The sequence below is a fragment of the Malus sylvestris genome, chromosome 4, assembly GCF_916048215.2.
Source record: "Malus sylvestris chromosome 4, drMalSylv7.2, whole genome shotgun sequence".
Classification (NCBI taxonomy): Eukaryota; Viridiplantae; Streptophyta; class Magnoliopsida; order Rosales; family Rosaceae; genus Malus; species Malus sylvestris.
Window position 1 is genome coordinate 3,192,627 of NC_062263.1, and position 16,585 is coordinate 3,209,211.

Below are 16,585 nucleotides of genomic sequence, written 5' to 3' on the forward strand. Positions count from 1 at the left end.
GTCAGCACCAAGCCTTCATCATTTTCAGGATCAACCTTCACCAAAAGCTTTTGTAAAAGCTCTGCTACCTTGTCTGAATCTTGTTGTAGTTTCGATTTCCTCATGTAAACTCATTTTCCAATCTCCCATTCTAGCACTCAAACCCTTTGTAAATCACAAAGAGAGGAAGTTGCAAGACGATCAACCTTGCCTGACAAGGTGAAACCTTGCCCGACCCTTTTTGTTCAGTCTTTTCATTCATAAATCTAGTAATATGATGTATACTTCCATCTATATCCAAGTTATTTCTAGCAAGTTTATGATTAAAAGGCTTCATGGTTATTGGGTCTGGTCGGTTTAATGGTACCCAACCATGTAAAAAATAAAGTTGGAATCCGCACTCATAGCTTGACCAGATCTAAGTTCTAACCTTTCAGGCATACAAAATTTATCAATCAAAAGTCCTTGGTTTCAAGGCATAAAAAAGAACTTTATGTGGACTTAACCCATCCACAATAATTCTTGATAACAAGAAGTCTGAAGTTACTTGGGGCACAAGTAATCAACCTATTTCTTAGTTTTACTTCTGTTATATTATGATTGCTATAGAACACTTCAGTATAGAATTAATTCTGATGGGAAGCCTCAAGGCCTATACTTAAGGCCCTACAAAGGCACCTATCTGGGTTCGTTTTGCTCTTCGGGCTCGGGTGATTAAAGTATAACAGTTGTAAAACTTCTGCAATAATGAAACAACCACTATATGTTTGAGTACTTGGTTAAGTTTTGATTGCGAGTCTCAAGGCCTACACCTAAGGTCCTACAAAGGCACATTTCATAGCTAACTTGGTCTCTCGGGCATATACAATTAAACTAAACATCTGTTTTACATCTGTCATGCTAAAGATGGCAGTGGCATGCCTGAAAACCTAAAGTTAATTTTGATTGTGAGCCTCAAGGCCTACACCCAAGGCCCCACAAAGGCACCTTTCAGAATTAACTCTATCCTTCTTTTACAACCGCCAATAAGTAGAAGCCCGACAGACAATATCAACCGGCGCCAACCTCTTGGGGAGCTGTGTGCTCATCGCCCAGGAAACGTCCCCAAAGAAAATTCCTCCAGACGAACAGTGCCACTGGGGTTGCAACGAAAGGGGCTCCGGATCGTCGTGATGGGCGGGGCTGGATCTACCATTTGCTCAAGGTCGACCAGATCTACCATCTGGCTTGCTAAGATTTGAGCTCATCCGACATAACGTCATTGAGCCACTTCTGCTCGAGGTCGACCAGATTTACCATCTGGCTTGCCCTGCCTCCCATGTCCATCTTTTTTAAGCAGAGCTTTTTTATTTTTCTGGGGCTTCGACGGCGACGAGGGAGAAAATGTGGCTGGCACGGGGAGGGGGACCAAGTCTACCATCTGGCTTGCCCTGCCGCCCCTATATTTTATTTTATTTTCCAAAAATTAAACCGACAAATTCATCAAGAGCAAGCAAGAAAAATAAGAAATCCGAGTTCACAACGCTTACGTGATGAGGACGTTGATGAGATCGGACGGCGAGGAAGGGGAGGGGCTGAGCTTGCAGAGGACGAAGACAACGAGATCGTCGAGCAGGCCGTCGATGAAATCTAACTTCGTGGTGGCGGTTGATCGGCGGAAGCTTCTAAGCTTTTTTCTTTGCAGCGTCGCCGCCTCCATGTTTAGCTTTCTTCTTCTTTTGCAGAATCTTCACATAACTCAAACTCTATCTTTCCCTGTGCGTATGGAAGAAGAAGAAAGCTTTTTTTTTCTTTTTTTTTTTTTGTAATTTTGTAATGTTTAATGTTTAATTTAATTTAATTTTAATATATTCGTGGAACCTTATTGATACGTAGTATTCAGTCATTGTCCTTGTGGATGTCACTTCATTAGTAAATGAGAGACTTAACAGTCAAACTAACGGATGTATGAGACTGTCCCAAAATTAACACTTAAGGTATGACTCTGGAACGAAAAAAAACTTCATGTACCAAATGTTGAAAACTATGAAACTTGAGGGTAATAAACTGAGATTTACCCAAAAATGAAATGTTAGTATAAAAGTTGCAATTGTTTACATGAAATGTTGTTTCTATTTTCAAGAGATAATAATGTCATTTGATTTTAAAGAATTTTTGTTATCTAAAATAACTTGTAAGCTTTTGATGAAAAAAACAACTACTTGTAAAGGTTTACACTTCCGCCCACCCAAAGAAAAATGCCACCAGCTCTTCTCCAGTAGAAGAAGCTCATGACATGGCTTCCGTCATTTCCCAAATCCTTCCAGTATCTTTTCATGTTCCTGCTTACCAAATCCTTCTATCTACTATTTAAGTTATAAAAGAAAACAGCGTACACATTTTCTATTAGCAGAAAAAACTTTTGTAATACTAAATAAATGTTAACACCTAAAACCTAATAATTTTCTATAACTTAGATGGATCGGCGGTGAATATATAACTCACGGATTTCTTTAGAGATGGAACAACATGCATGGGCCACGGGTTAAAACCTCATTGTCTTCTATATATATATGTGTGTGTGTGTATAATATGTATTTATTTGTTTATATAGGAGTGGCAGCCCAAGTTGAAGTAATGGAGCTTGGAATAATAGTTGTTTGCAAGGCTGCTTCCAAGTAATCGATGAGTCGTGCGGATCCCACAATCCCACTACTACCGACTCTCGCAGATATCATTGATCTCGTGCAATTTTCAAACCTGGCACTGGCTGCAGGCTGGTATCCAATACCATCAGGCTTGGGGGACCTGAAGTCTACATGAGCAGCAGCACTAACCAAACAGCCTGACAGGCCACTACAGTATACATATATCCGTCGCTTTTGGCAATGCAGCCATCTGGCTCGGAGGACCTGAAGTCTGCATGAGCAGCAGCACTAACCAAAAAGCCTGACAGGCCACTACAGTATACATATATCCGTCGCTTTTGGCAATGCAGATTGTGGAGCCAAAAATATTCGCTAGGCGACACGTGGACTTTTGAACGAAAGAGGACAAAAATACCCTTGAGGCATACCGGGATTCCTACGCGCAAGTAGTGGGTAATCATCCTCAACCAATTCAAAAATGCTCCAAAAGAGGTAACCAATTCCAAATTATCTTATTTTAGGTAATTATTTCCAAAACTTAATTTCCCTAATATATTATTTAGTTAATTAATTATCTAAATAATATATTCTTCCCATATCTCCTAAAATCATCCCTTAATTATCAATTTGAAACATCCACTCAAACCTAAAAAATGATATAGGGCCGGCTACCCCATTCAAAGCCTATTCCATCACCTTTTTCTACCTTTTCCACCTTTCCTTCCCTTTTAAATTAGCCAATCAATACCATAAATACTAAAACATTTCCTTTCATATTTAATTAGCCAATTAATTGGCTAATTAAACCTAAAATAACCCTAAAATCCCACCTAGTAGACCGGCCACATTCCCTCTCTTTGCTCCACACCTTTTCAAATTTCTTCCACTTTATTAGCCAAATAATGCTAGTCATTCAATTGGGTAACTTCCCATTTATTTCTATTATATTTTATTAGCCAATAAAGTGGCTAATAAAACCACAAAATTCATCCCAAAGCACAAAGAAAGGGCAGGCCATTTCTTGAAGATGTGGACCAATTTGGTCCTATAAATAGTCACCCATTTTTACCAAACACTCATTCCAAATCTCTTGCAAAAATTCCAAAACACTCTAAACACTATTTCTCTCTAAAATTCTAACTTTGGCATTGGAGGTTCTTCGGCCAAAGCCCCCCCCATTCACCGTGGGCGCGTGAGGCTTTTGGCCTTAACCTAAGGTGCTAGTTGTTTTGTAGGTGCAAAATCGTCCAAGATCGAAGAGGAGAAAATTTGCATCCACAAATTGGTGCTTTCATTGAGAGTTGAAATCCATACTCGTAGAAGACTCTCGCACAAGAAAGGTTTTTTCTTTATTTTCTAGTCCATTTGAATATTTTTCATACGTTCTTATTATTAGAATTTTTTACTTGCAAAGGTTCTTTGATAAAACGTATAAGCAAAATATAATGGCTAGAAATTTAGAAAATTCCACAAGTGAAAATTCTAATGTTCAAGAAATGGGATTGCGGAGATCCGTGAGGCTAAATGCGACAATAAGGGGAGCGGCATCATCATCACGAGCTTCAACCATGGGAACCACCGTGGTGGCTACTTCGGTAGCTACCCGCGGCGAGGTCCATGGTGCCTTCACCACGGCCACCATGGGAACCACCGCGGTGGCTACTTCGGTAGCCACTCGTGGCGAGGTCCATGGAGCCTTCACCACGACCCGGAGATCCGTAAGGCAAAATGCGACAATAAGGGGAGCGGCATCATCACCACAAGCTTCCACCATGGGAACCACCGTGGTGGCTACCTCGGTAGCCACCCACGGCGAGGTCCATGATGCCTTCACCACGGCCACCATGGGAACCACCACGATGGCTACTTCGGTAGCCACTCGTGGCGAGGTCCATGGAGCCAAGACCACGATCCAAGCCGTGCCATCCAAGTTCACGTGGACCCAAGCCCAAGCCTCGCATTCACATGCACCGCGCATTGAGCAGCCTGCTCCCGTGATCCAGCCTGCTCCCGTCGAGCAACCCACTCCCGTGGCCCAGCCTGCTCCTGCCAAGCAGCCCACTCCCGTGGCCCAGCCTACTCCTGCCAAGCAGCCTACTTCCGTGGCCCAGCCTGCTCCCGCCAAGCAACCTGCTCCTGCCAAGCAGCCTGCTTCCGTGGCCCAGCCTGCTCCCGCCAAGCAACCTGCTCCTGCCAAGCAGCCTGCTCTCGTGACCCAGCCTGCTCCCAACGAGCAGCCCACTCCTGACGAGCAGCCCACTCTCAAGGCCCACACTGCTCCTGTGGCTTTCCAAGCAGCCCAAGTCGGCCCAAAACTATCTCAACCATCTGGACCTACCATCGAGCCGGGGGCATTCTCACCACATTTTTTCGCGGATTTGACATTTCCCAACTCAAATCTCGCGCCCGGAGTCTACCACCCTTCCACTGCTCAAGGAGGCGCATTCATTCCAAGCTCTTCCAATCCAAATGGCGAACAACACTTGTCTCGACAAGTCATAGAGTTGACGAGCGCCCTTGCACAACAGACAACTTTGGTGAATCAACTTTTGCAACGCATCGGGATCCAACGTGCCCCGGACGAGGTATCCCGAAGTAGGACAAGGGCAGACGAACCTTTCCAGCAGCATCCTAGCAAGCAGCCATTCGACCAGCCACGAGCTGAACGTTTAGGCAGTGTACATTCCCGATTGGGCCCCCGAGATAGCGTATACTCCCGTTTTAGCGCGCGGAGGAGCGTGTACACTCGACTAGGCCAACGGATGAGCATACATTCACGGTTGGGGTCACACTCCGATAGTCAACATGAGCAACCTTCCAGACAAAGTGTTCATTCGCGGCTAAGCCTATAAGGAGCATCATCCACCTCACATCAGAGTAGGCAGCACGACGGACGGAGAGAAGCAGTCACTCAATCCAGCTCAAGTTCAACCAGCAGCCTGCAAAGAACTCGCTCGCCTGCTAGGAATGCACCATATGCACTGCATCTGCGGCATAGACGAGCCAAACACATGGAAGAGCAGCCTAGACCAGCAAGTCATGGCTGGGGGCAGCCGAGAGCTGCACTACCCCAACAAAGGAAAATTCAGGAAGAAGTAGAGAGACTCTTGACCAAGCGATTGCATGATTTCCAACGCAATGAGGTCACCGACGAGGCACTACGACGGAACATGACCAACATAAGCAGGTCACCCTTCACAGACGAGATCGAGCAGGCAGAGCCTCCACGAGAGTTCAGCATGCCACATTTCACATCTTTCAAAGGGGATGAAGACCCGGAGAGACACTTAAAGCGCTACCGAAGCGCAATGATCCTTTATCGAAACAACGATAAGCTCATGTGCAAGATATTCGCCACCACTCTACAAGGCGAGGCGCAAGATTGGTTCTACACCTTGCCGCCACAATCCATCCGGGATTTCTACGAACTTTCTTTGGTTTTCACCAAAGAATATTCATCCTATCGCTCGATCAAAAAGAAGTCTGATCATTTGTTCAACGTCAAGAAGAACCCAAAGGAGTCACTTCGCGACTATGTGAGGAGGTTCAAAGTAGAGAAGGCAAAAATAGTCGGATGCAATGACTCGATAGCTAGAGCAGCCTTCCAAAAAGGACTTCCAGCAGACCACCCGCTATTCGGAAAATTGATCATGAAAGAAGATCTAACTCTGGCAGACTCTTTTGCTTTGGCAGAGAAGTATGCACTTTGGGATGAGGCTCGCCAATGCACATTCAAGGACTTGAAGAAGTACCCAACATCACCTCCCTAGAAGCAGCGGATGACTTATTCACATGTTTGACGGTATCTAAAGTAGCAATAAGCTCTACCATCATGCGAGAAGAGATGGGGGCCCGACTACCTGTATTCCACAGTTACCTGTATTCTACAGTTCAAAAGCTCTCCTCGATGTTATTAAAAATTCAAAAGCTAACTTTGGTGATAGTTGTTGCAACCCAGAAGCACAAGTTTTACTTTCAAACGCATGCAATCATCTTAATGACGTACTATTCTGCCCAATCCAGACGCGCGACGATAAAGGCGTAGACCCTGGCAGATGTAAAGTTTTCTGACAAACGCAACACTAGAAGGACACACTCGAAAGCAAGTTTTGTCCTCGTCACCCTAAAAGATTCTACATAGGAGCAACATGTACCGGCAGTTGAGTACCATTTCTTGCTGCGCATCACACGGCCCTAGCCGACCCTTGCTCAATGATTCAACTCTAGAGTGGCCCAATACCGGCAGTTGAGCATCTCCTGTTGCGTATGACATGGCCCCATCTCCACAGCTCCCTACTGCGCCTTCACGCCGAGCCTAGGTGACGCAACAGAGCGGCCCAACGATGCCTCAGAAGTAGCCGAGCACACTCTAGCTGCGCCTACTCCACCCGATGGAGACTTCTGGCATTTGCATGTCGACGACGCAGAAAAGCCTTCATCACTGCCGGCAGAGAAGGCTCCAAAAAGATGGATCCCATCTGGGAAGGTCCGTACAAGATCAACAGAGTAGGGAGTAAGAGTAATTACACCCTCACCACCATGAAGCGGCAAAAAGATTGAAAAGAAATGGATGGCTTACAATCTAAAGAAGTACCATGTGTGACCTCCCGCTACATCAAAACCCGAAGACTCAATAAGCTCGACGGGCACCACCTCACAAGCTGAGGACTATCCAGTTGTTATGCAGTTCCTACCTTACAGCTAAAGTTCTCGTTCGTTTCACTCGTTTTTCAATGAGGAATTTAGAAGTAATCACAACTTGGCTTGGCTGCATGCTTACAACAACTAATCACTCCTGCACTTCAAAAGAAGATTGCGCCCTTCTTAGGGACTCATCGCAGGAATTGCGCCCCCCGAGGGACCAACCATGCTCTCCAGTGCGAGAGGGTAAACCAATTCTCCGACACCCATATGGGTCAGCTCTCCAAGACGGGAGGATAAACTTTACACTCCGAAATCCAGACGTGGATGAGCCTGGCTGCCCTAGTATAACTAGATGCACGATGGCTTGCGCCGGGATTCCTAGAAGTAGCCGCAATGGTCTTTTTCAAGGCTTAGCTAACTGGAGGATTTTGGGTCTCTTGGCCTAATCCGTGGGGAACCGGGCCCTAGAGACGGAGAGGGCACATTACGCCGTACATCCAATGGACGGCTGCCCTGGAATCCTAAAGCTGCTACCGAGTGCACTAAGGTAGCCTACGGATTCCGGAAGACTGCCTACGGCTTGCCATTCGAGCAGTGAAGCCGCACTAGACTTATACAACCGCACATTCTTGTGAAAGGTTAAACAAGCTAGCGCGCATATACGAAGTTTTATCCACTGCCGACATGCTACGTAGTCGATAAGCTTCACCTCTGCCAAGCGCGGAACAACCTACACCAAGTCCTAAAGTGTTGTGATACTTGCTACGCAACCTACGGAATTGAAGAAAGTCAAGGTTAACAGCCTAGTGGTTACGCGGACTTGTCTGCTTCTGTAAGTAAGGCATCAGGCTGCCAACCCTATGGCTAACAACTTTGCAAAGTTCTACACCAACACCTACGGCTGCATAGGCTACGCGAGTTTGTCTGCTTATAAAAAAGTAGCATGCCTGCCACTGGTCTATCAAGTCTAAAGGTTAGGGCATGAACAAAAGAAGTGAAAATGAAGAAAAACGAAGGAAAACATGTTTATAAACAACTAGCAAAGGCCGAAGGAATTCAAGCAAAACAAAAGCTACAAGGAAAAACAAAGAAAATCCTAAAGGCTACCTAAAATACTACATTACAGCAGCTTGGACATCCCACGACTACTCGGTCGCCACACCTTCAATAGCCGTAACGCTCTTAGCAGCGGCATCATCCGACGCTTCACCCCCGGCTGCCCCAGTCTGGGCACTAACTTCTCCAACTACTTCACCAATGGAAGCCTTAAAAGTAAAAGCAAGCAAGTCTTCCGGAGAAATAGAGAAGCTCATCCACTCTCTTCTTAGCATAAGTAGCGAAACGAAGCTCAGAAATTGCAAGCTTAAGATCTTGAATCTGAGGCGAATCAATCTCAGCAGCAAAGGGAGCAGGCTTTGGCGCCACTTTAACAGCAGAGTCCACCTTACCACTCTTCATAATAGCAAGTCTCTACAAAGGTGAACCGGACTTGGCTCCTAAAGAACGTCCTACAGACTTCGGCACTGGGGGCATGATAAAACCTTTACGCTGAGTAATCTTATCCACAATTGTACTAGCCATTCTCAACATGGAAGACGCCACATGCTCAGATCTAGCAGCCTTATTTTTCTTCCCATTAGAAGAAGTCATGTCAATCACATACCTCTCGGTAGCAAGCGGACCATCATGAGCAGCAGAAGAAGTCTTCAGTTTTTTCTTAACTAGGCATCTCATGAGCAGGCGGGGAAGATCTCTTCTTTCCATCTTCATTCATAATAAGCTCCACGACAGCGATCAGACGAGCCAGTGCATCCGCCTTGATCCTCTTTACCTCATCTTTCTGGAGCAGCCCACCTTTCTTTCAGCAAAGAAGACTAAGTAGCCAACGACATTCATGGTACTCAGCAGGGGAGCTCAACCCAGCATTCCAGCAGGCAGAAGGCATACATGCCCAACATTCCAGCAGCCCATGAGACCCGCAATCTCCTTATTTCTCTCAATCGCCAGCCTGGCCCGAGTCAGGTCCAGGAGCCCAAAGGACATGAGCTATGCGGCTCGCCTAACACTGTGCCCTAGCGCCACAATCCTCGACCCTAGCTGCACAAGCTGCCCTTGGCTCAGGCCAAGCCAAGCTGCCCAAGCAGTGGTCCCTGCCACGACATCTCCTCAGCTTATGCCGAGCCAGCTCCTGGCCCTTGCCAGCCGACGTGCCGCACCACCCCGCAATAGCACTATCCAAGAATAAGGCAAGAAAAATTAAATTTTTCTTACATTGGTGCGGCACGAAGAAGACGAAGAAAGCAACGAAATACGGTCCTTTGCACGGGCAAGATTTAGAAGATTGCTAGAGGAGGGGGAACAAATATCCTCTAAGCTATCTCTCTCTTGTAGGGTAGAATAAATCGCTCTCCAAAGTTGATTTAATAACCCACTTAAGGTGGACTTAAATAGGCTTTGAGAGAAATTTATTTCCCTTTCCTAGAAGGATCTAATTTCCATTTAAAGAGAGAATCAACAACAAAATAGAAATCAATTCAGAGTTGCCTAAAGCGAGAAAATCTCTACACCTGTTGCCCTTTTCTGCAAGCAGCCCAACAGGTGTGGGGGCATTTGTGGAGCCAAAAATATTCGCTAGGCGACACGTGGACTTTTGAACGAAAGAGGACAAAAATACCCTTGAGGCATACCGGGATTCCTACGCGCAAGTAGTGGGTAATCATCCTCAACCAATTCAAAAATGCTCCAAAAGAGGTAACCAATTCCAAATTATCTTATTTTAGGTAATTATTTCCAAAACTTAATTTCCCTAATATATTATTTAGTTAATTAATTATCTAAATAATATATTCTTCCCATATCTCCTAAAATCATCCCTTAATTATCAATTTGAAACATCCACTCTAACCTAAAAAATGATATAGGGCCGGCTACCCCATTCAAAGCCTATTCCATCACCTTTTTCTACCTTTTCCACCTTTCCTTCCCTTTTAAATTAGCCAATCAATACCATAAATACTAAAACATTTCCTTTCATATTTAATTAGCCAATTAATTGGCTAATTAAACCTAAAATAAACCCTAAAATCCCACCTAGTAGACCGGCCACATTCCCTCTCTTTGCTCCACACCTTTTCAAATTTCTTCCACTTTATTAGCCAAATAATGCTAGTCATTCAATTGGGTAACTTCCCATTTATTTCTATTATATTTTATTAGCCAATAAAGTGGCTAATAAAACCACAAAATTCATCCCAAAGCACAAAGAAAGGGCCGGCCATTTCTTGAAGATGTGGACCAATTTGGTCCTATAAATAGTCACCCATTTTTACCAAACACTCATTCCAAATCTCTTGCAAAAATTCCAAAACACTCTAAACACTATTTCTCTCTAAAATTCTAACTTTGGCATCGGAGGTTCTTCGGCCAAAGCCCCCCCCATTCACCGTGGGCGCGTGAGGCTTTTAGCCTTAACCTAAGGTGCTAGTTGTTTTGTAGGTGCAAAATCGTCCAAGATCGAAGAGGAGAAAATTTGCATCCACACAGATCCTCTGATTTGTTGGCACTTTTGATCCTCCATTTGTTTGGCATTTCTGAAATGTCTCCTTAGTAGGGATTGAGGAAACAATGGAATTATGTGTAATCAGTATCTTTTTCTCTGTTCGCAGTTGGAATTGGAAGGTTTTAATCCTTTTGTTCATGACAAGTTGAGGGAGTGATGAGCGAAAAAAAAAAAAAAAAAGAAGAACATTTCAAGTTTTTCTACGTACCATGGTCCGTGCAAGGGAAAAAAAAGAAACTGGACGTAAGAGTCTTGTTTTATTGCTAAGAAGCCAATTATACAAACAAAAGGCCACGGCACTCGCTATACATTCATAAATTAAGAGACCCCAAGAGGGAGAATTGAAAAATGTAACTGTGACAACCAAGCCAATTCCAAGACCCTGATGCTGATTATAAATTAACCTTCCAATTAATATTTGCTTATTTTTCTCCAAAACTTGCTTTCACGACGTGGATAATGTACTAGCATCATGTGCAAGATGGCTACCAAAGAAGTAGATAAATTATGCGTTGAATCACTAATGTTGTAGCTCGATGAATTTTCTGACGGACCCTTATTGAATGGACTTGGATTGGAAGCTTGATGTCTCAACTTTCCACTAATGGAGCCTTCATTTATTTCACTGTATAAATAAAAACCTGTAATATTCGGAATAACCCAGAAATAAGATTAGTTGCTTAATTTGGTAATAATTGGAAATGCGATTGATGCCAAAAAAAAAAAAAAGCAATGAACCTTTTGACTTACATGATTTATATCTGCTTAATAATGAATTGGAGGTGGGGGAGATCCATAAATGTAAACCGGCGGTGGTGTTTCCACCGGAGGTGGAGGGGACTTGTAGATGTAAGGTGGAGGAGGAGAGGGTGATGGTGGTGGTGGGGAGTTGTATTTGTATGGTGGAGGAGGTGATGGGGAAGGTGGGGGTGGGGAATTGTATTTGTATGGTGGAGGAGGAGATGGGGAAGGTGGTGGTGGGGAGTTGTATTTGTATGGCAGTGGAGGAGATGGGGAAGGTGGTGGTGGTGAGTTGTATTTGTATGGTGGTGGTGGAGATGAAGAAGGTGGTGGTGGAGACTTGTAGATGTAAGGGGGAGGAGGGGAGGGTGATGGTGGTGGTGGTGATTTGTAGTAGTAAGGTGGAGGAGGTGAAGAAGAAGGAGGTGGTGGGGATTTGTAGTAGTATGGTGGTGGTGGTGAGTATTCTGGAGGTGGTGGAGATTTGTAGATGTAAGGGGGAGGAGGAGACGGTGATGGTGGAGGTGGAGATTTGTAGTAGTATGGTGGTGGTGGTGAGTATTCTGGGGGTGGTGGGGATTTGTAGATGTAAGGGAGAGGAGGGGAGGGTGATGGTGGAGGTGGAGATTTGTAGTAGTAGGGTGGTGGGGGAGACGGTGAGGGTGGAGGAGGGGACTTGTAGTAGTATGGAGGTGGGGGAGAAGGTGAAGGTGGTGGGGGAGACTTGTAATAGTAAGGGGGTGGAGGTGATGGTGATGGTGGTGGTGGTGATTTGTAGTAGTAAGGTGGAGGAGGTGAAGATGAAGGAGGTGGTGGGGATTTGTAATAATATGGTGGTGGTGGGGAGTATTTTGGGGGTGGTGGAGACTTGTAGTAATAAGGGGGTGGGGGAGAAGGAGATGGTGGTGGAGGAGACTTGTAGTAGTATGGAGGTGGAGGAGAAGGTGAAGGTGGTGGCGGTGATTTGTAGTAATATGGAGGTGGGAGAGAAGGAGACGGTGGTGGAGGAGACTTGTAGTAGTATGGGGGTGGGGGTGATGGTGATGGTGGTGGTGGTGATTTGTAGTAGTATGGTGGTGGGGGAGAATGAGACGGTGGTGGAGGAGACTTGTAGTAGTATGGGGTTGGTAGTTTTGGGGATGGGGGTGGTGGGGATTTGTAGTAGTATGGGGTTGGTGGGGGAGGAGACTTGTAGTAGTATGGGGTTGGAGGTTTTGGTGATGGTGGCGGTGGGGATTTGTAGTAGTATGGAGTTGGTGGCTTGGGTGATGGCGGAGGAGGAGACTTGTAGTAGTATGGAGTTGGTGGCTTGGGTGATGGTGGTGGAGGAGACTTGTAGTAGTATGGTGTTGGTGGTTTTGGTGATGGTGGTGGTGGAGATTTGTAGTAGTATGGGGTTGGTGGCTCGGGTGATGGGGGAGGAGGAGATTTATAGTAGTATGGAGTTGGTGGTTCGGGCGATGGTGGAGGAGGGGATTTGTAGTAGTATGGGGTTGGTGGCTTGGGTGATGGTGGAGGAGGGGATTTGTAGTAGTATGGGGTTGGTGGCTTGGGTGATGGTGGTGGTGGGGATTTGTAGTAGTATGGGGTTGGTGGTTTGGGCGATGGTGGTGGTGGGGATTTGTAGTAGTATGGGGTTGGTGGCTTGGGCGATGGTGGTGGTGGGGATTTGTAGTAGTATGGAGTTGGTGGTTTGGGCGATGGTGGTGGTGGGGATTTGTAGTAATATGGGGTTGGTGGCTTGGGCGATGGTGGTGGTGGGGATTTGTAGTAATATGGGGTTGGCGGCTTAGGCGATGGCGGTGGAGGAGACTTGTAGTAGTATGGGGTTGGCGGCTTGGGCGATGGTGGTGGTGGGGATTTGTAGTAATATGGGGTTGGCGGCTTAGGCGATGGCGGTGGAGGAGACTTGTAGTAGTATGGGGTTGGCGGCTTGGGCGATGGTGGTGGTGGGGATTTGTAGTAATATGGGGTTGGCGGCTTGGGCGATGGTGGTGGTGGGGATTTGTAGTAATATGGGGTTGGCGGCTTGGGCGATGGCGGTGGAGGAGACTTGTAGTAATATGGGGTTGGTGGCTTGGGTGATGGTGGAGGAGGAGAGTTGTAGTAGTATGGGGTTGGCGGCTTGGGTGATGGCGGTGGAGGAGACTTGTAGTAATATGGGGTTGGTGGCTTAGGTGATGGTGGAGGAGGAGAGTTGTAGTAGTATGGGGTTGGCGGCTTGGGTGATGGCGGTGGAGGGGACTTGTAGTAATATGGGGTTGGTGGCTTGGGTGATGGTGGTGGTGGTGACTTGTAAACGTATGCCGGAGGTGGTGGTGACTTGTAGTAGTAAACCGGTGGTGGTGGTGACTTGTAGTAGTACTTGGGTGGCGGTGGAGGTGGTGACTTGTAGACGTAAGTAGGCGTAGGCGGTGGCGGTGACTTGTAAACGTAAGGAGGAGGATATTGGGGCTTGGACTTTTCACACTCCTCGTACGGAGTCTTGGAAGCATAAGCTAATTTGCCAGCCTCGAGCACAACTTCATATTTAGTCTTGGATTTCACTTTGAGTTTGGCACCCTTGTCACCCTTGTTTAGCTTAGTGGGAATGTTGCATTTCGAACCCTTTGGTGCTGCGTAGAGCTTGGCCGTGCAAGCCTTGGCTCCATATTTGCCATACTCAAAGCCAGGGATAACTACGCTGAATTTCCCATTGTTCTTAGTTTTACCGTAGGCCTTGATTTCCTTCTTGCCATTCCAGCAAGTTACCACAACAACTGAGCCTGCGGTGCACAAATAATAAAAGGTATTGGAACTTTCTCTTTATGAGATACAACACTCGTTTTCCGACAACAACAACAACAAAAAATTATATACTAATTAGTTAATTAATCAAATGATTAGTCGTGTTCCACTAACTAGGTGTGATGCATGTCAATACCAAATTCCTGAGTTGAAAAGGACCACGCAGACTTTGGACACGACCACGAAAACGCGAAGTTGTTCTTACATATTATTTGTAGCACGTTACATTTTCTTTATTAAATTAAAATAGGACAAATTAAGCACTGTTGATTAATATTTATGACATTAATTTGAAACCATGGTGTTTCCATACTTTTAGCAAATATTACTTAAATTAATTTTTATAACTCAAAGAAATAAAATAAAATAAAACCGGGATTACTATTTTTTTTCCTTGATCTCAAGGAAAGATTAAACCGCAACATGTGTGACTATATTATTATATGCCTCAATTTATCGAAAGTGAGCCATCAGTTTGGAAGGATCACATATACAGTATACTACCCAAATGACTCATTGGGACCAGCAGAGTTGTAAAACATCAAAGACCAAGATTTGGAACATAAACAAAGATATGGTACGAAAGATTAAAGCCAATATTTAAATAAATTTTGAGAAAATGAATTTTTGAGAAAAGTACCTGTGGAGTGCTTCTTGTCGTGTGACTTCGATGGATTCTTCCAGTCATAGCATCTGTAGCAGTAGACCCTTCCGACAACCTTCACCAATGGTGGCTTCGGATAGTAAGGAGCTGGTGGTGGTGGAGAAGTGTAGTAGTAAGGGGTTGGTGGTGGTGGAGACTTGTAATAGTAAGGAGAAGGAGGATACGGTGAGGGTGGAGGAGGAGACTTGTAATAGTATGGGGTTGGGGGTTTTGGGGCTGGTGGTGGTGGTGATTTGTAATAGTATGGAGTTGGTGGTTTGGGTGAAGGTGGTGGTGGTGGTGGAGACTTGTAGTAGTATGGGGTTGGTGGTTTTGGTGATGGTGGAGGTGGGGATTTGTAGTAGTAAGGTGGAGGAGGTGAAGGAGAAGGAGGTGGTGGGGATTTGTAGTAGTATGGTGGTGGTGGGGAGTATTCTGGGGGTGGTGGCGACTTGTAGTAGTATGGGGTTGGTGATTTTGGTGATGGTGGGGGTGGGGATTTATAGTAGTAAGGTGGAGGAGGTGAAGGAGAAGGAGGTGGTGGGGATTTGTAGTAGTATGGTGGTGGTGGGGAGTATTCTGGGGGTGGTGGAGACTTGTAGTAGTACGGGGTTGGTGGTTTTGGTGATGGTGGGGGTGGTGATTTGTAGTAGTAAGGGGGAGGAGGTGAAGGAGAAGGAGGTGGTGGGGATTTGTAGTAGTATGGTGGTGGTGGGGAGTACTCCGGGGGTGGTGGAGACTTGTAGTAGTAAGGAGGAGGTGGAGAGGGAGAAGGTGGTGGTGGAGACTTGTAGTAATATGGTGGTGGCGGTGAAGGGGAAGGTGGTGGTGGAGACTTGTAAACATATGGTGGTGGTGGGGAGGGTGATGGAGGAGGTGGTGATTTGTACTCATACGGTGGTGGGGGAGACGGTGATGGTGGTGGTGGAGACTTGTACTCATATGGTGGTGGAGGAGATGGTGACGGTGGTGGTGGAGACTTGTACTCATATGGTGGTGGTGGAGAAGGTGATGGCGGTGGCGGGGACTTGTACACATAAGGTGGTGGTGGTGATGGTGATGGAGGTGGCGGAGACTTGTAGACATAAGGCGGTGGCGGTGAAGGCGATGGTGGTGGTGGAGACTTGTAGACATATGGTGGTGGTGGTGGTGAGCTGTAAACGTAAGGTGGTGGTGGTGGTGAAGAGTAGGGATAAGCACTTGCTTCTACTGAACCCACATTGCTTGAAATCACCACCAGTGTGGCAGCTAACGCCACTGCCATTTGAGGCCAAAACCGACCCCAAGAGGGGCCGCCGCCCACACTCCTCATGGGTGTTACTACAATTTTCTTACCACCTCTGGTCAATGTGGTTAGTTTCACAAATTTTCTCGGGAAAATTGGGGAATGAAGAGAGAATTTGCTGAAGGCCGGAGAAGCCTTGAGCTGTTTTGGTTTGGAGTGATGACTTGGTAGATGCATGGTATATTGTGTTTTATAGGGAGTGCGAGTCGTTGAGAGAGAGCTGTCACAAAGGACCAATTCTAATGGACTCTTTGATTTAATGCATCAAATGGGGTCACTCTAGCTGGCCTTATCTAATTTTTAATACACTGTTTGGATCA

At 45.8% G+C, this 16,585-nt stretch overlaps 2 protein-coding genes and 1 long non-coding RNA gene across 8 annotated transcripts; all 3 read right to left on the reverse strand.

Annotated features, from left to right (window-relative positions):
- Nucleotides 1-693: 693 nt before the first annotated feature.
- LOC126619103 (uncharacterized) lies at nucleotides 694-1,974 on the reverse strand. The gene is made up of 2 exons (XM_050287386.1): nucleotides 1,509-1,974; nucleotides 694-1,418 (listed from the first exon to the last, which is right to left on the reverse strand). The coding sequence occupies exons 1-2, from the start codon at nucleotides 1,676-1,678 to the stop codon at nucleotides 1,238-1,240; spliced, it is 351 nt and encodes a 116-aa protein (XP_050143343.1). The 5' UTR covers nucleotides 1,679-1,974; the 3' UTR covers nucleotides 694-1,237.
- Nucleotides 1,975-2,611: 637 nt separating this feature from the next.
- Nucleotides 2,612-2,952, reverse strand: LOC126619109 (uncharacterized). The gene is made up of 2 exons (XR_007621969.1): nucleotides 2,871-2,952; nucleotides 2,612-2,766 (listed from the first exon to the last, which is right to left on the reverse strand). It is a non-coding gene; the product is annotated as an uncharacterized LOC126619109 (long non-coding RNA).
- Nucleotides 2,953-11,047: 8,095 nt separating this feature from the next.
- Nucleotides 11,048-16,439, reverse strand: LOC126619096 (extensin-2-like). 6 transcript variants are annotated; one of them, XM_050287373.1, is made up of 4 exons: nucleotides 14,978-16,439; nucleotides 13,728-14,315; nucleotides 11,560-13,679; nucleotides 11,048-11,450 (listed from the first exon to the last, which is right to left on the reverse strand). In XM_050287373.1, the coding sequence occupies exons 1-3, from the start codon at nucleotides 16,290-16,292 to the stop codon at nucleotides 11,575-11,577; spliced, it is 4,008 nt and encodes a 1,335-aa protein (XP_050143330.1). In that variant the 5' UTR covers nucleotides 16,293-16,439; the 3' UTR covers nucleotides 11,048-11,450; nucleotides 11,560-11,574. The 6 variants fall into 6 exon arrangements, with proteins under 6 accessions (XP_050143330.1, XP_050143332.1, XP_050143329.1 ...); XM_050287375.1 differs by having other exon boundaries at nucleotides 11,560-13,547; nucleotides 13,644-14,315; XM_050287372.1 differs by having other exon boundaries at nucleotides 11,560-13,391; nucleotides 13,440-14,315.
- Between the last annotated feature and the right edge of the window lie 146 nt (nucleotides 16,440-16,585).

Coding starts and splice junctions, on each gene's coding strand:
- LOC126619103 (XM_050287386.1), bottom strand. CDS start 1,678: ATGGAGGCGGCGACGCTGCAAAGAAAAAAGCTTAGAAGCTTCCGCCGA. Junction 1,419..1,508: donor CTCATCAACGTCCTCATCAC/GTAAGCGTTGTG, acceptor AATAAAATATAG/GGGCGGCAGGGCAAGCCAGA.
- LOC126619096 (XM_050287370.1), bottom strand. CDS start 16,292: ATGAGGAGTGTGGGCGGCGGCCCCTCTTGGGGTCGGTTTTGGCCTCAA. Junction 14,316..14,977: donor CGACAAGAAGCACTCCACAG/GTACTTTTCTCA, acceptor TGTGCACCGCAG/GCTCAGTTGTTGTGGTAACT.